The sequence below is a fragment of the Arvicanthis niloticus genome, chromosome 8 (assembly GCF_011762505.2).
Source record: "Arvicanthis niloticus isolate mArvNil1 chromosome 8, mArvNil1.pat.X, whole genome shotgun sequence".
Lineage (NCBI taxonomy): Eukaryota > Metazoa > Chordata > Mammalia > Rodentia > Muridae > Arvicanthis > Arvicanthis niloticus.
In genome coordinates this window covers 24,606,269-24,625,315 of record NC_047665.1, presented here as the reverse complement: position 1 = coordinate 24,625,315, position 19,047 = coordinate 24,606,269, and the positions used below count along the sequence as shown (strand labels likewise).

The 19,047-nt window shown below is 42.9% G+C and overlaps 1 protein-coding gene across 1 annotated transcript in view; it reads right to left on the bottom strand.

Moving 5' to 3' along the window:
- Window positions 1-1,790: 1,790 nt before the first annotated feature.
- Bloc1s5 (biogenesis of lysosomal organelles complex 1 subunit 5) overlaps window positions 1,791-19,047 on the bottom strand; it is a 37,732-nt gene continuing 20,475 nt past the window's right edge. The window contains exons 4-5 of the mRNA XM_034511129.2: window positions 12,430-12,488; window positions 1,791-3,103 (exon numbers count right to left, since the gene is read on the bottom strand). Of these exons, the coding sequence (XP_034367020.1) occupies window positions 2,924-3,103; window positions 12,430-12,488 (239 nt within the window). The 3' untranslated portion in view covers window positions 1,791-2,923. The remainder of the gene's footprint in view (window positions 3,104-12,429; window positions 12,489-19,047) is intronic.

The following is a 19,047-nucleotide window of genomic DNA, read 5'->3' as shown; positions in this document are numbered from 1 at the left end:
GCACCCCAGCAGTTTCCATGGAAATAAGATACAAGCTGTGGGTATGTCTGAGTAAACAGTGCTCAAAACTTCTCCAGGAGTCAAACAAGATGGAGCTAAAATCCTAAATCTGTAAGTTGAGGGAGGAAATCAGACATTGTTCAAAAGCTCTCAAGGCTAACAGGGGAAGACCAGGAAACTCAGGTTCTGTCTACGAATGCATGTTCTATTTCCTAGTGAGCATGAGGAGTAAAGACTGAGTGTTCACCTTTGAAAGTAGTGCAAAAGAAGTACATGGAAAAGCACATGAATAGAAGTACATGTGAAAAGGCAGGAAAGTGGGGACGAAGCACACAAAATTAAAATAATGTAATCTGAGTTTGGTTCCCAGAGTCTATATGGCAGAAGAGAGAACTGACCCCCACAAATTATCCTCTGATCTCCATGTGTGAGTTTGTTCTCCCCTAATAAAAAAGTGGCAAACAGCTCAAAATAATATAAGCAAATCCCAATATTAGTAGCTTTAAGAGGTATAAATGGATTATACTTTCTAGCAAAGAAAAACCAGGAAAAAACTCCTCAGTTATGAAACAATCAAGTTGGGGCAGAATGTACCTATCACAAAGCCCAAAACACATAAAACAGAAATTATTAATTTTGGGATAATATAGTAAGCCCAGTAGAAAAGGAAATTCTAATACATTGCAGATCTGAAAGATCCTGTAGAAGGAACAGAAATCTTGCACAGCTCTGCCCTCATGGACACCCACCCAGAAGTGCACAGAACAGCCTCGCCCTCACAGGCACCCAGCCAGAAGTGCACAGAACAGCCTCGCCCTCACAGGCACCCAGCCACAAATGTACATTTTCCAAGCATCATGAAACAGGTGGGAAAACTGACTATATCAAACCCCAATAAATCTGGACAATCCAATCTTATATGTACCTATTATCTGACTAGACTTCAACTACAGGAGGGTTCAATAAATAAAAACAATTTAAAATGTGTATATGTTAGGAAATGAAGAAAAAAACCTCACCTGTCAAAAAAAGATCAATTAAATACATTCAATCAGAAAATACATTCATTCAACATTTCCTAGTGGTTTAAAAATTTAAAATACCACTTCATCTGATCATTATAATCCTGTGAGCCACATATAACCCACAGTATCTCTGTTCAACATAGCAAAAATGTAAATTATGTAATTGAATTTTTTTATGTAAAAATATGTAACAGAAATGATTTGGAAAGGAGGGAAACGAGAAGCGTTTGCTGCTGAACACGACAGAAAGGCACACCAACTGACCCCTGTGGAAATCTAACAGTGCTACACAAACCTGAGAACATTAACATGCAAAGCTTGGAGACTCTGTCCTGGTCAACAGCCCTTAGAAAGGTATATGCTGTGTCTATTATTTGTGTGCAATGCACACAAACCGCCCGAAGCCTTTGCTGTGTGGTGTGCTGGTGACCACAGCAGGCACACCCACTGGCACACGGAATTCTAATTCGGTGACAGCAGCTATTAATGGTGCAGTGGTCACAAACGGCATTCCACAAAGTGCCTGTGATACAAAGAGGATTTTCACTTCGGCTCCCTCCCTTCCCTTTTCACGTGTGGGATATTTTTGGAAGTGTTCTTTTCCATCCGCTGAAAGAGAATTAAGAAAATTCCAGCATGCTTCTGTGTCAGCAAGCGCTCTTTCAGTCCAGGGACCACAGGATGATTGATGAACCTGTCAGGCCTACAGTAGCAGACAGAAAAAGTTGGCAGAAGTTCAGTGTTACTGAAAGAAATCTCAAATACTTATTTCATCTCTTCTATTAGCTTTAATCCCATTCCAACATGAGCCAAGAACGAGGCTTTCACAGTTGGCCATACATTTACACAGGCACACATTGTCGATTTCTGCAGTGAGAATACTGAGATAACACGACAGTTAGCGATTTTCTGCCTTGCCTTTCTTTACTGAAGAACAGAAAATACTAGAAAGACCCATGCACACCTCAAATCCACTGGCTATGCATCTCCTCAAATGATTGCATGAACTTCTGTTTAGTTTACAGCAAATGACATTTGATGCGGTCCTTCCTCAGACTGAGTGCAGGCACGGAAAGATCACAGTGGTGGGCAGCGGTGTTCCATTCAGACACACCTGCTGGAGAACAGATGCTAATTCGAAGAGGATTTACCTCTGACACATCATCCACTGTGTGGATAAGCATTTTTAGCCCACCCAGGGCCCAATTTACATGGCCTGCGAGGGACTTCGTGGCAGATTCTGCTGACTACTCACTGAGCAGCTGAAACATGCACAGACACTATTCCTTAGAGTGCTTGCCCAGTGTGAAATGGACAGGAAAGCAAGGGAAGTATTATGGGCTAGATGATGGTCCTTGGAGAGGAAAAGGTCAAAATACATTTTGGGTTTTTTAAGCATAACTTAGAAAATGGAAATATGAAGTGCTACAAGGCTACCAATCATGTATGTCTTGTCACCCAGTGAAACACATGGCACTGTGTTGCACTGTAAAACCTGGTGTCTCCAGGCAAGCTGTTCAGATGCTGTGATGGGCAGCTGTCATACCTGCCGTTTAATCCATAATGTCAAACAAACCATTTGCCCTTGGTGGAATGAAGTGGATCCTTGAAGAAATCTACACTTGAAGCCCTCTAAGCTAATCACTGAAAAGAGCAAATCTGTTTAGCAATAATGTGTCCCACGTTCCCTCCTCTTCAGATGGTCACAGGTAGGTACATAAGCACCTGCCTTCCACTGGACATGTATCTGGCTCCAGCAGTGTCTCTCTTCAGACCTCAGAGTGCCCCTGAGTGTATTGCTAAGATTGAAGGAGAGGCTACATGGTTGCTGGGAGGATTGGGGTGGGGGGTGATGAGAAAGTGCTTTCTCACTCATCTGTCTCTTTTAGATCAAATTCTTAAAAGGTGGAGAACTTGGCTAGGTCCTTCTCCATCGCTGCATATTGCTCTCTGAGCCTCTCCATGGCTCTTCTGTGCTCGTCATCCACCTCAGCTCTGCGCTGTGGCTGTCCTTTCAGGAACTCCTCCCACTGGAGCAGACGATGCTTCTCACTAGCTGTCAAGTGGTCATTAATCACCTGAGGGGAAAAAAACGTGAAAGCCACAGTACATTTTGACATACAGTACACAGCATGTGTGACATACAGAATGACACAAGAGAACTTTATCCACTAGCTGCTACTGCAACAACCAGCAGATAGTCACAGTGTAAACTACACGACCATTTCAATATCCACTGAGAACACTGTATGTGAAGCCTGTAACCTCAACATTTGTGAGGCTGAGGCTGGAGAATTGCTGTGAGTTCAAGAGCAGCCTGGGATACAGAGTGACCTTGGCTCATAAACTGTAAATATATGATGTTAGAAACCTTTCAAACTTTTCTTACTGTAAGTGAACATAGATACTCAAGGTTTCTACAATTTATAAGACGCTCGGTGTCTTTCCGGTGCTAGTGATCTGAACTGGTACAGGGACTGAGCAAGGAGCCTAGAGCTCACTGTGCAAGTGCCTGACCACCAGCTGTCTCTAGGGTGTCTAGTGTCATGATATGACATGACAAATACTCAAGTAATCTTCACGCTTTTGTTTCTCTCAAAGCTCTGATTAACTACACATGGTTTTAATCAAATCTGAAAATCTATACTGGAGTCACTGTATGAAGGTAAAATTACTCCTACATTTTCTGAAGTATTTTTTTTTTTTTTTTTGATATATTAGAAAGAATCACAGGTTACCAGTCACTGGGGAATTCAAGACATTTTGTGGTTCCGTCTAGTTTATAAAGTGATATCGCCATCTTATGGCAAATATCTAACTTATTTTCAAGATGGTTTTTAACATTTCTACACCAGCAAAGGTTTGCTTCCTTCTGAGTACAATATATATATATATATATATATATATATATATATATATATATATATATATAATATTGTAGAAAGAAAAACAGGATTTGGATTCAGACTAAGTTCTATAAAACAAGCTGCTAGAACCTTTGACAAATGGATGGAACATGTGATGCCCTTCTAAATTCCTGCATACCAACTCCAGAGAGACTAAGAGACTCTGAAAATACTACTACTGTTGTTGCCTGGAGTTCCTTCCCAGAGGTCGAAGTAAGTCTGAGTTGCTGAAGACACCACATACTTCAGATGCGGGACTTGGAAGATTTGAGATGGACCTGACCTGAAAGCCTCCTTCCTGAGGTGGACCAGTGGTACTACGCAAGCTGTTGGAGGAGGAAAGCACTCGATGCCTACCAACCACAAGGATGATCACTACGGCAAGCCATTCCTAAAGAGCGTCTTGGCAATAACTAATCGCTGCCTAACTTATCCTTATACCCACAGAGAAGTATAGTTCCCACTCCTGATCAAAGCAGCTCTCTTTGCAGCGAGTGGAAACTATTACAGAGCACACCTGGTCAAAATGAAAAGAACAACTGACCATGGGGTGCCCAACCCCCACTAATCCATCCACAGCACAAGCTCTACATCTACAATGCAGAACATCTCAAAGAGGAGGTGGAAAGATGGCAAGAGCCAGATGACTTGTGTCTCCATGAAATCTCAACAACATGGCTACCTAAACAAGACCTGAACAAGAATACCAATCAACATGCCAACATGGAAGGGAAAATGTCATGGGCCCCACCCTAGATAAAGAACTACAGGTGACTAGTGACCGATAAGAATAGGAAAGCTAGTCTTCCCTAGAGATGAGCCCCAAACTGGTTCAACACCCACAGTCAGCCCTGGAATCAGCAACACTAAGTGGATCTAGCAGGTTGTATTTATTTATTTACATACACAGAGCAGAAAAAGAAGTCGCAGATTTGAGAGGGAGTGAGGAGTACATAGGAGGGGTTGGAGGAGGGAAAAGAAAAGGGGAATTGGTGTAATTATACTTTAACTTAAAAATGGTTTTAAAAAGGTCAGTGAATAGACTGTGAACTTGAATGCCAACACCAGCACTTGGCAAAGGTAAAACTGTTTCTGCCAGTCTATATGTCTGGGGCTCTGCAAAGGCCAATACATTGTCGGTGCCTATGAAATGTACCCCAGGAGGAGATGTTTGGCATAGCTTACCCACTTCTAAAAGTCTGTCTTGTAACATTTTACTATCTCATTTTATAGGTAGATAAAGGCCCAAGCACACACCTTTGCTTCTCTGCTGCCTCTCACCTAATAGATGGGGTCCAGTGTCAAACTCAGGTCTGTTTAGTATGGAGACCCCTGCCTTTCCGACCATGGCTGAATAGCAGGTCTTTGGAAAGACAGTTTTACACAGGCTGCTAAACATTTCTTTAGCAAGAGGGAAAAAAAAGCTCTGGCTATACGTTTTCTGCCAAGTGTTCCAACATTTTCAAGAACCAATAGTTTTCAAGAGAGAATTAAAATGAGTCTAAAGATGTGGTTTTAGTTCAATGTTCCCTAAATACATGCTGCACAGCGCATGGGGATGTGAGCAGGTAGCGGAGGGGTGACAAGAGAGGCTGCACAGGGTTCCAGCATCCGATGAATCTGAGAAACTGTTCAAGAGACCATTTTAACAACACATTATTGTTTTAAGTTGTTAGTCGTATAGGTTGGAAATTTCCAGAAACTGAACAAAACACAGAGAGTTTAATAAATTACTTCTAAAAATTTTTGAAAGCAAAACAAAACAAAAACCCAAACCAAAACAAAGCCACAAAAATGACAGTGTGAAGGGGAAGCCACATAGCAAGAAGAGAAGATATAAGCACACTTCATGAAAAGGGCACCCTGTTCAACTCATTTGTTTACTCACTGTGTGCCATATGTCAGCCCTCGTCTTCCCTTTAAGTTAATAAGGGGAGTATTAGCACGCATGCTCAGATGTCGCTTTCCTCCTTTCTCTGTAACTGGCTTAGCTGGCCTTTTGATTTGTTCCATAAGGCATCTGTGTAGGCTGCCCTCTCTACCAGACAACACCCAAGTCAGTGTAACTCAATGGGGAGAAACAGAGACCTGGGAGGAGGAACAGGAGCCTCATTTCAAATTTACGATCACCCATCACTAGCTGCATGACACTGAGCAAGTTAAATGTTTCTTTAGCCCAAAGAACTGAAGAAAATCATGTTCATAAATAAAGTTTATGAAGACTGGAGGCAATGCCTGTCAAGCTTCTACTCAGTGCCTGAGGTACTTAATAAAAGGTAAATATTATTAGACAAGTCACAGTAAGCTTCTAAAAGCATACCATACCACTGTTTTCCCCCTGCCAGTTAAGTGTTTGTTTCTTCATTTTAATAACACAGTTTTTAGCAATAGGGTTTTATAATAATGCAAACAACCCAGGTATCTTAAGTAAAGTCACAGTTCAATTCATTCCACCTGACATATCCACTGGAAGCCATGTGGCTCTTAGAAAAGCTTCTTAGTAAAGTCAGTTTCAAAGTGTGCATGTGAAGTCAGTGCCCGTGGAGGCCAGTGGCATCAGGTCCCTGGAGCTGGAGTCACAGGAGGAGAGCGGCACCGTGTCAGGGACAGGAAGTGGATACTGTTCCTCTGCCACAGCACTGTGTCCTCGTTCAAATTTATTTATTTTTTTATTCTTATTTATATGCACATGTGTGTCCATGCAAGTGTATGTCATGTGTGTGTGGGTTCCCTTGGAGACAGAAAGGGAATGGGATGCCTGGGAGGTGTGAGCTACCTGAACTGAGTGGTGGGACTCAAACTCCAGTCCTGTGGAAGAGCAGTAGGGGCTCTTAACCACAGAGCCTTCTCATTAGTCCAAAAGCAGTTCTCTTAAGTGATAACCCACCTCTCCAGCCCTAACTATTTCTATTTTGGAGTTGCAGAATACTGTATACTAAAGGTGTATGTATGTATGTATGTATGTATGTATGTATGTATGTATTATGTACTTATCCAAGTAGCATTTTGCTATCAGGCAAGTCACTCCTTGAACTCAAAGCCCAGGTGACCATTAAGTTGAAAAGCTGACAACTCCCAACCGGATCTATGGCTTTCCTGGCAAGTCCCGAAATCTCTATTTCTGCTTGCTTAATCATCAGCTTTAAGTTCGTTTTAGCTCATGTACCGACAACACTGTAAGTGTGTACGCATGTAAGTAAAACAGCTACCCAGAAGGTCAGCAACTGAAGCTTAACTGGGATTATGACTTGTAAACTAGAAGAAAAAAAGAAGCAGCACAGTCTGTCTACAAATATTGCCGTTTTCAGAAGATCCTGGACATAAGCGTCCAAAATCACACACATTCTAGCATGCTACCTGGTGTCTAAGATAGCACCAGAAGGAGAAAGGGCTCATCAATGGGATGGGAAGAAATGCCATCTATAGAAAATTACCCTGAAATATATAATACTTCAAAAAAGACAAGGACATAGAATATATGTTTTTAAAGACCACCCAAAGGCAATGAAAGTCATAAAGTGTTATGCTTAAAGATAAAAAAAACTTAAGGTTTCTGGTAATCATACATATGTGGTGGTTTCTCAAAAAACAGATCTAGAATTACCATCTAATTTAGCAATTCTACTTTGGGATATTTGCCCAAAAGAATAAAAGGAGAGGGCATAAATAAGCATTTGTAAACCCTCAATGGCAGTATTATTTGGGACAGCCGTAGGTAAAGTGATCCACGTGTCCAGACAGCTATACAGATTCATAAAGTGTTGTATTGTGATTGTGTACATATATATGCACAAATGCAGTGCATGAATGTGTGTGTGTCTGTGCTATACATACATGATTGTGTACCTATTCAGCCTTTAAAAGGACAAAAATTCTGTAGTATACTACCCTGTGAACAAGCCTTGAAAACCAAATTTTGAAGAGATAAGCCATCTTGGGGCCAGGGAATAGCTCAGTTGGTAGAGTGCTTGCCTGGCTTTAATCTTCAGCACCAGCACAAACCAAAGCAACAAAAAATGAAAAAAAAAAAAAAAATCAAGACCAGAGATTCAGACCTGTGATTGATTCTATCACTCAGGAGGTAGAGGCAGAAGGGTCTACCCTCTGCTGCACATTCTCAACTATACAGTGAGTTCAAGGCCCATTAAGTACACTTACATGACACATCTAAAAGAGTCTAATTTATACAGACAGAAAGTAGAATGCTGGGTGCCAGTCATGGAGATAGAGAATGAATTAGTGTCAATAAGTACTGAGTTTCAGGGCTCTGAAAACTGGTTAAGTGGCTACAATTGTGCAGCCAAAGGCAGTAGCTATAATGATAATGACATTTCTATCTACTTGGTCAAATGAGCAAATTAAGTTACAACAGTAAAAGTAAGATTAACAATAGATTGGCTTTCTCTAGTACCACATTAGAGACATTTAGGTAGAAAATGACCCTGACACTAATCTACATCTAGAACCAAGTCTATGAATGAAGCCTCTACACGCAGGAGAAACATTTTTGCATGTATTAGTCTAAGCCGGTAATTCTCTTCATCTTGAAGAGATGTTTGACACGGGAACAGAGAAAGGGAGAGATGTTTCTGGCATCTAGCAGACAGAAGTCATTGCCAAGGACAGCCTAAGGAGAACCCATTACACATCTGGTCTACAGTGCCAGCAGCACCAAGGCTGAGGATCTCTACTCAGGGAAAGTTCTAAATAGGCCAAATGAGGTTGGGAAGGCCTATGGAAAGCCAATATGAGGGGTAATGCCTGTTATCCTAGCATCCAGAGGCCAAGGCCAGCCTAAGGGGTATTGGTGAGATCCTGCATCAGGAAGATTCAGAACATGTTAATAACACACATGATGTTAGCTTTACATGAGCTTTACAGAGGCATAAGGAAAATGACTTTAGAAAAAAGTATCAGTGTAAAAACTATTAAAATTATTTTACACATAGCAATATGTACTTATATCCTCTGCACTTCCTAGTTCTATCAAGAAGGATGGTTATATTCAAACTCTATCAACAAGGCTCCATGTGATGTCACTGCTCTCATGATAACATTGTAAAGGAAGCTAGCTAGAGTCAGTAAGTGTCTGTGGTCAAGATGAAGCAGAAGCCCTCACAGTCAATTCCTTGTCATTGGGGTGGCTGGACCAGGTGGCCAAAGTAGATATGTGCACATGGAGCCACCGTTTGTATTCTGACCACTGTCTCTGGCCACCTCATCTCTCCATGACCTGTTTTTAGAGTAAGTGGACTTCACAAGCCAAGTGCATTTTCAGTTCACTATTCTCTTAGCACCAAGAACACAACTCTGTATTAGGGTAGTTCTTAAGACATGTTGAACAACTGCAGAGTGGGCTTATATTGTTGGTTTGAATATTCTTTTAGATATCAATTGTGGGAAATGTGATTTGAACAAATGATGCTTATCAATTTACTTCCCACAGAATTTCACAAATTGTCTTAACATAAAAGAATTACTGATTAATGATAACAGCCTATTTTATTCTGTTACTACTTCCATCTTTCTTTGTTTGGAGAGCCTTCCAAATATACAAAATGTGGCCAACAGAATAACCCAAGGCAACAACTAATATTAGGCAGGAAAGTGCAAACTGGGGTCATTTTTCATCTGTACATACTTGCTGTACAAGGAACTACTTGACCTTTATGACAAATGTGTATGTGTGTGCATGTGTATGTGTGTGTATGTGTTATTTGTATGTGTATATATGGTGTGTGTGTATGTATGTATGTGTTATGTGTATGTATGTGTTATTTGTATGTGTATATATGGTGTGTATGTGTTATGTGTATGGTGTGTGTATGTATGTGTTATGTGTATATATGTTTTATTTGTATGTGTATATATGGTGTGTATGTGTTATGTGTATGGTGTGTGTATGTATGTGTTATGTGTATATATGTTTTATTTGTATGTGTATATATGGTGTGTATGTGTTATGTGTATGGTGTGTGTACATACTAAAACCGTGGCCTTGTTAAACTTTGAGGAGGAGGTAAGATGGCAGAAAAGTCAGTCTTAAGACCCTGTAGCCATGCACTTCCAATGCTCTGATAATTAGGTAAGTGTAACACTGAAAGAACTGGGACTTAGACTAAAGGTTTATCCCAGCAAGCATGTCAGGAACCTTCATTTACTGCTGCTCTGTGAAAAAGCACATCTTTTATAACTTCAAGACTGTAATTTTATTAAACTGTCTGGAGGGGAAAATTCAGAGTATCCCTTATAAATGCAAGGTCCACTGGCTGTGCTAGTCCTTGGTGAAAGAGCAGTTCAGTATATTCCAACACTCCTATGCAAAGCCAGGCACAGCGCCAAAGTCTCTATCACAGAACTTGGGATCAAGAAGCAGGAAGGCCAGGAGTTCATGGCTAGCCTTCACTAGAGAGCAAGTTCGAGATTAGTTTAAGCACTATCAGATTATGTCTCAAAAGAAGAAACAAAAGTGTGCAGCCAGCATTCTCCCAGATACTCTGGTCTCACAAACAGAAGTGCTCTTGTACTCAGTAACAAAGTGTGCAGCCCGGGCCTCAGGGTCCTCCGCACTCCCCCAGAGCTAACACTGGACAGCCAAGCCAGCACTCACTGCCTCCTCCTCCTTTGTCTTTGCTTCTGCCATTCTCCTCACCCTCCCACAGCCTTCCACACACCAGCACCTGAACCGTGCTTGCCAAATGGGCATGGACAGCCACACCTTCCTAATTGTTCCTTTGCTGAGATCACACAAGGCTCCTGTAACTTGACCACAGTGTGCACTCTGCCCTATCTTCTATTAGTATTTGTGGTTTAAGACTCCTGATTTTAGCTCCCCAGGTCTAGAAACTGCCTCAACCTTTAACAAATAAGAAAGTTTTACCCCTGGTGGCAGCTAGTAAAGCACAAGATTAAACCATACCTGCTGCCCAGGCTGGCCTGTCCACTGCAGCCCTGCCTGCAGTTCCTCAGTGCTAGTGTTCCACCCCACAAAGGTCTCCCAACCACAACTCTGCCTCGCTATGTTCTCTGTGCTCAGCAAAGCCCAGCTTCCAGAGCTGGGCCCTAGAACCTTGGGGTAGCCTACCCATCTGACTTAAGGACCAGGTCCTTTCAGTAAGGTTTACACCATCAAATTACTGAGCTTCAAAACTCTCTATGGGAACCCAGAGTTGGATAAAGAATGTGAAATCACAACTCTGGAAGGATTCATTCCAGTACCTGCCTATCCTGTGGCAGCCCTCAGTTCATTAGAATACACAAGAGAAAGGGGTTTGCTTTCAGAGGGACTAGAAGTTTCAACATCTGTACTAGTAAACATGATATGTATTTTTATTAATGTACGGGAAAGAATAAATTACTGAAACACTAAGAAATTTCCAGGTGAGAACAAATTATATCAGTAACTTACATTTTACCCTGCTTTCTTACATTTGAGTTATGATATAATTCAAATTAGGCTGAGCATTGTCTAGATAAGGCTTCACACCCTCCTGTAATTGTCCACTGAGCACTTGCCACCTTTTCTAAAGGGACATGCATAATGCCACACTGAATATGGTTTCAGGCTCATAGGCAAGGTTTATGTTTCTTTCTTTCTTTCTTTCTTTTTTTTCCTCTGTGAGACAAATAATGCTTTCAGAAAATAATATGAAAATGCTGAAAAAAGTCTATATTTGAATTATTAAACATGGCTGGGGGCTGGGAAATGGCTCAGTTGGTGAAGTATTTACATTCAGATCCTGGGAGTGCAGCAGGCAGCTGTAAGTATGGTGCTAGGGGAGGGGTTGTCAGAAACAGGTGGATCCCTGCAGCTCACTGTTCAGCAATCTACCCAAATCCATGAGCCCTGTGTCAGTGAGGCCCTGTCTCCAAAAGGGAGGTAGAGGGAATTGAGGAGGACACCTGATATCTAGCTCTGGCCTCAAGAAGCACACATGGCCATAGGCACACTGCACATCCCGACACACACACACAAACACATACACACACACACACACACACACACACACACACACACAAATGCACACATGCATTTAAAAAGATTAAAGATGTACTGCACATCCCATCACAGACACAAATATCTAAAAAGATGACACTGCCACTATGCTTTCAACACTTCTTAATGTGTTGCCGTCTTTACATCTTTTTTTGTTTAATTTCTGTATATTTGTAATGTGTATCAGTGTTTTGTCTGTATGTATGTTTGTGCATCACATGCATGCAGTCCTGAGGAAGCCAGAAGAGGACATTGGATCCCCTGGGACTGGAGTAACTGGTAACTGTGAGCCACCATGTGGGTGCGGGGAACTGAGCCTAAGTCTGCTAGAAGAGCAGTGCTCTTAACTGCTGAGCCATCTCTCCAGCCCCGGCTTTCAGTCTTTTAGTCACTGCATGGTAGAAAATAAGTTCAGAGACGCTGGATTAGAAAAGCAGCTGCTGATAATGTAACAGCAGGTCAGAGAAGTCTGTGCCCCTTTGCTCAAGTAGCCCGTTTTTACCTTCTTCCGTTCCTGTTCTCTCTGCTGGATTCTACAGATGGAGTCGTTAGCTGCTTGCACTGAAATAAAACAGACAGTGGGATTTCAATGGCAGCCTCTGGTCAGGAAGGCACCTATCTAGCTTCTTTAGATCTCAACAGTGTATTAAAAATAGATATTAGTTGCCAGTTGGAGGGGTGGCTAAGAGGAAAAGTACATTTTGTCAACACATTCAGGATGGCATAGCTGGAAAAACCACTGTTTTGGAGCTCTGAGCTATAATCCAAAGAGCACAGAAATACTAAGGCCATTGATATGTTGGCATCAATCCCCTTAATGTTCTCTATAAAGGGAGAGCATAAGATAAACTCACAGTCACACTCATAGCAATGAGGCCCATCGTCTGAGCCTTCTCTCTCAGAGGCAAGGCCTGACGGCCAGATGGCCCTACAGCTTCTGCTCACCCTTCTTGCCTCTGCTCCTGCTTTCTAGCTAGTTCATCCTGGATGCTGCTGCAACAGTTACCTCTCCCGGGTCTGAACATTCACTAAATCATTTCCATTTCTTAAGAACCAACATTCTGATGTTGGGTGAGCATCCCCAAATTAAAAATATTCTAAAATCTAAGACTTCCAGAGAGCTGGCATGACGGTACAAGTGGAAATTTCCACACCAGACCTCATGTGGTGGGTCTCAGGAAAGACTCTGGTCATAAAATATTACACAAGGCTACTCCCAGACTGGTATGAATCCCCAAGTTCCTCAGACCTTCCCATCATTGCTGAACTTTACTTCTGCTCTGACAAAGGCAACTGGTCTGCAGGCTAACAGCCAGCCTTGCCGTCTGTGACTGCTCTGCCTTCCTGCTGGTCCACTGGCTCCTGACATGCCTGCAGAGCCTGCTGCATGCCCAGTCCTGCTCTTGCTGAGCTCCTCCCTCCTCAGCTCCTCATCATACAAGCACTGCCTTTACATCTTAACACTTGTTCTGGGCACACTGACCTCCTTGCTCTTTTTCCACCATGCAGAATTCTGCTCCCAGAATACTTTTCTCCCAATTCTCCTACAAGTTTCTGTCTGAGTGTCTTACTTATTTTACAAACAAGGAACTTAAAACAGGACCTCAGGATGGACATGATCATGAAAAAGCACAGCCAACATGCCTATTAAGAAAGTAAGTATTAGAACCGTATAACTGGGGAGACAGCTACACGAATGTGAGGATCTAAGATTGGATTTCCAGCTGCTGTGTCTGCAAGCCCCATACTGAGGGCAGAGCCAGACTAGCCAAAACTCCAAGACTCAGGTTCAACGTGAGACCCATAGCACAGCCTGGTTTACAAAGTGAGTCCCAGCCCAGCCTAAGCCGCAGGGAAGATCCTGTCTCAACAGTAGCCCTCCCTTCACACACAAGCAGTGTCAAGTCATGGTGCGCTGTTCACTCTGTTGCCCTTACACAAAGCACTCACTCGATCTTCCTGTCCTTATGAAATTCCCTTAGCAGAAGCATATCACTACAGGACCACCTTCTGTTATAGCCGCTGAAGCTGGAAGCCATCTTTCTGTCTTCCTCTCTCTGCCTAGGACTAACCCAACCAGGTCCACATCAGGGCAGGGACAGTGGTTTCTCTTTCAGAAAACTGAGGCCTCCACCTCCCGAATGCAGCCAGCTGATCTCATTTTCAAAAGCTTTATTCTCAGCAACGATTAACAAACATTCCTAGATCACAGATGATATCTAAGGACTGAGGATTAGCTTCCCAATCATTTTTTTTCCTTAACAAAAGTAGGAAAACAAAACAAGAGAGGAGTTGATTAGATCTGCCTTCTTCCTGCGGCAGCGAGTATGACATCACCCTTCCTAAACATGGTATCATTTCCTGTTTGTCTTTTTTCCTTCCTAGCCCTGTGAGCAGATCTTAAAAATCTATTTTTATGTCCTCGAGTCATTTTCATTTTTGGATCACCTTGAGTGCAATTTGAAAGGAAAGTTGAAGGACCATGTCACTTCTGCTGTCACCTGTCACAGCGCCCCTGCCCCAGATAATAATTACATCAATCCCTGTCCTTTTCTCCTCCCCAGACTGCCCATTGATCCCTTGTTGCTCTCTTTTAAATCCATAGCCTCTTTGTTCATTGTTACTCCAAGCATACATGTAGATACATGCATATTCCTGGATAGAACCTGTGCAGTCTGTATGTTACTTGTACGCATGTTTTCAGGGCTGAGCATTTGGTACTGAATGACAAATTGCCATGTTCTTCTCTGGGAAGACTGTTTCTCCTGCACTCTCAGCAGTCCTTATTGCCTATAGTTCTTTGTGTAGGGCTGAGGCCTGTAGGCTTTTCCCCATCCACTTTGGCATGTCTATGGGTGTCATCTGTGTTCAGCTCATGTTTAGGCTATCACGGTGATGAGACTTCATGTGTATATCTTCTGACATTACTAGGAGACACAGTCTCACAGCAAACTCCCTGGGCCTCTGGCTCTTACAATCTTTCTGCCCCTTCTTCAACATCTGCTGGGCCTTGGGTTCCAGAGTGTTAAGTAGATGTATTCACTGGGACTGGGTTCTACAAAGCTGTATTCTGACTGGTTGTGGTTTTCTGTGGTAGTCTCTGTCTACTGTAAAAAGAAGTTTCTTTGGTGAGGCATGAAGACTACACTTATCTGTGGATTGTCACAGTCTTTAAAAACTTCCTTTGGATTCAGGTAATAAGTCTACACTTTTGATCCTCTACAGAACTGTCTCCATGGTTAGAAAGAATATCTATCTTCAGAATTTGACTCCCTGTGAAGTTATCCACATTTCAGCCACGTAGCCACAAAACAGAAAGGCTTTTCTTTTTTATTTCATTTTGTATGTGTGTGCAGGCATATGTGCTCCAACAGGCCAAGGGAAAAGGACAGCTTTGTATCTGGTTCTCATTCCACTGCATGGTTCTAGGCATCCAGCTAGGCTGTCAGGCTCAGCAGCAAGCACCTCTCCCCACTGAGCTTCTCTGAACTTACAAAGTTTGCATTTCTAAGATCTATAAATAAATAGTCACCTGACCACTCTAGAACAGTCCTGTCCTTAAGGTCAGCGAGACCACGAGAAGGCCCATGTAGTAGAGGCTTCCACTCACTCATATCACTTTGTGGCTATGTCCTTCAACAGGAAGCACTGTCTTCTGCTATCTGTCAGGAGACTGTATTGACTTGTGATAAATAACAGTAACTTATCAAGTGCTCCACCTGAGATGGGGTCTCAAGTAGCCAAGGTTGCCCTCACATTCACTGTGTAGCCAAGGATGGCCTTAAACTCCCAATACTCTTGCCTCAGTCAGCCTCCTGAGCAAATGGATCAGCTGTGCAAATGGATCAGTACATTTGCTACATAGAGCAATTTTTCCAAAAGGTCTCAGAAGGAGATGAGCACCCTTGCATAGTTACTATGCTGCACTTAGCTAACAATGTCTTGATTTGCTTCACATAAAACAGAAGCAAATTCTGTCATTCTGCCTATGTGTAAGCTTCAACACCACATAGCAGCACTATCTCAGATTAGTATTAGAGCAGATGCTAGCTGTGCTCTCAGCCACTGAGTTCAAGCAGGTAATCCGAGAGCAACAAGAAGGTGTAAGCACTGACTGGGTGATGTGCAGTGAGCATGTGGGGCTCTGTTTTAGTAGGGAGAATGTGCAATATGCAGATAAGTATTTAGTGTGTCAGCTGCTTACAGATATGCAGGCTAAAACGCAAGGTAGAGAGTACAGGAATGCCAAAAGGAAGGGTATGGGGAATGTCGAGGAGGCCAAGAAAGCTCTTGGTGATGTCTGAGCAGAGACTTGCAGGAAACTTGAGAGAAGAATGTTCTCAGAGGAGCAGCAAGTGCAAAGACCCTGCAGTGAGAGTGGTGAGAGTGTGCTTGGCACATCGGAGAGTGTGGCCAGGACATGGTGAGGGAAAAGACAGTGGTAGGGTTCACAGTAAGAGTGGGGAGCAGTGCAGAGGTTCCAGGATAAGAGAGAATTTGGGTTTTAATCTATACAAAATGAAAAGATTCTAAATACAGCAATGACAAAAACTGACTTACATCCTACGTGGAGACTAGCCTACATGGAGGAAAGAGAAGCAGCAAAGATCAGCTAGGAGAAGAAGCCAGGAGAGGGACAACCATGGCATGACGTACACCAGGATGGGAGTAGCCAGAGTGACTCGGGCAGGTACTCCTGCTACACTCTCAAAGCTGGGCATGTCTGCAGTTTGCTGAGAACAGGCTGTGCTGAGATGCTCACAGACATCTAAGAGTGCAGGGCAGTTGGACACAGACTCAAGGGTGGGAGGAGTAGAGTAGGCCAGGCTGTAAACAAGTATGACATTGACTAGTCAAAGCTGTGATTCAGTGAGGGCAGCGATAAAATCAACTGTGAGGTGAGGGGAGAGCAGGAAGGGAGGAGGGAGAGAGGAAGGAGAGGGACACAGTAAAAGGCGAAGGCAGGTAAGCAGGGGAAGGGGAAAGGGAGGCAGGCCAGAGAGGAAGGAGGAAGGTGGTAAATGGGGGACAGCTTCCAGCTAGGTTAGTGGTGATGTCAGCCCTGAGGGCAGAATGGAGTTGGGAACTGGAGTCTGGCCTCGCCATGTTATACACCTGTCCAACTCCTTGGTGGACTAGGATATAAGAGTTTGTCATTCTGGTCAGTGGTCCATGTTGAGTGTGCCATCACAGAGTGGAATACATATGACACCTAACACTGTGATCATGAGCAACAGACACAGAGAAGGCACAGGGCACCCCAGTGATAAGTCAGTCACAGAGCTCCAGAGATGGCTCAGCAGCTAAGTCCACTTGCTATTCCTACAGAGACCTGGGTTCAGTTCCCAGCACCAACAAAGTGGCTCACAGTTACCTTTAACTCCAGTTCTGATGTTCTCTTCTTATTCTGAAGGCATCTACACACATGGTGGACACACATACATGCTGGTGGTATATGAACACACACATATGCATACACACATGCACACACACACAAGAAATAAATATTAAAAAAATTAAAGGTAGCTGTAAGTCAGCTGTAAATAGGAACTACTGAAGTAGACTGAAGTAGACTGAGGAGGAGAACCTGTGTTGGAGGAAGAAACCCAAAAGTGATGAACCAGAAGAAAAGGCAAGCTGTTCTTAGATGCACAGAAAGTGGCGCCCTGAGATGGCAAAGATGCAGCTTAGTTGGCAGAGCACTTGTCTAGCACACACAAGCCTGGTTCCATCCCGACACTGAGGATGCCAGTACATGCCTTGAGTCCTAGCACTCAGGTGAAGGCAGGAGGATCAGAAGTTCAAGGTCATACTTAGCTACCACAGTGAATTCAGGTTCACAGTGGGCTATATGAAATCTTGAAAAACTTGTTTACAAAGAGACATCCTGAAGTTAAACTTGAGTTTGGGAGTCAGGAGAGCTTGTGATCACAGGAGAACCACAATGTTAAATCACTATACATTTTAGTTTTCTCAACAATGAATTAGAAATGATAATGAATGTTTTTTACTGTGTTAGGATAGCTGGCATTGCAGTCTGTAATCCCAGAAGTCAGGAGGCTAAGGAAGAAGGCTTACCATGAGTTTCAGCTAGCCTGGGCTACATACCTAAATCCTATCTCAAAAACCAAACCAAACAAAACAAAAGGCAGGTAAAGATTCCAATGAGTGAAGCTTATGAGAATTAGTATTTAGTGATGGGTATGGTGAAACAAATCTGTAATCCTAGCACTCAGGAGGGTGGGCAAGATGATAAAGAACCCAAGGCCAGCCTGAACAAGTTCTAGTAAACAGCTGAGACTCCAGATTACACCCTAACCAACTCACTCACAAAAAAACTAGTTAGAGGAAACAGGTTGGCGAAACTTTAAGACACTTTAATCTGTAGAACAGCAACTAGAGTTGTAAGAAAAGAGAACAAAATATGAGACAACAAGCCAAGGTATCTAGTCTTAAAAAAAAAATAGAAGAGAGCAGAGCAAAGCAAGAACACCCCATGGTCTCCCCGCTTTAACAAGAGACCAAACATGACAATAAAACACAGACAAGATGGAAAATGGGACGCAAAGACAAAGAAACTCATGAACTCAGCAGTGGCCTCCCACAGACAAACAGAGCAGAGACGGAGGGTTTGTGGACAGGCACAGAGTCCACTGCTCATCACTCTTCAGGGTCTACTTAGAGCAGAAAATACTCTGTGTTGACGCTTGTTTACATGACTTTACACAAATGAAAACAAACAAGCTAACACGGGTTTAAAATGTCAAGCTTAAAAAATGCAATCTGTTAGGGGTGACAGCTGGACCCAGGTTACTTATTAAAAAGACCTCAGTTTGCTAATACGTCATTATTTCTAGTAGAGCCATAGGCCTTAACAAACTAGGCAAAGGCAACCCTCTGGAGCCTTCTGCAGCAGCTTCTTCTGCTGCTAGCAGAGAATAGCTCCCAAGGCCACTGCCAAGTTTCTCACAACAACAACACGACCCAGCACTTCAGAGGCCAGATCCCTATCACTAGAATGTAATCCTTCTGTTCGAGGAAACGTACTTTTGGTTCAGACTCTAAATTACTGGTAATACTTTCCAACGTCATTAGGAAGGCCTGATAGCAGACTAACTTC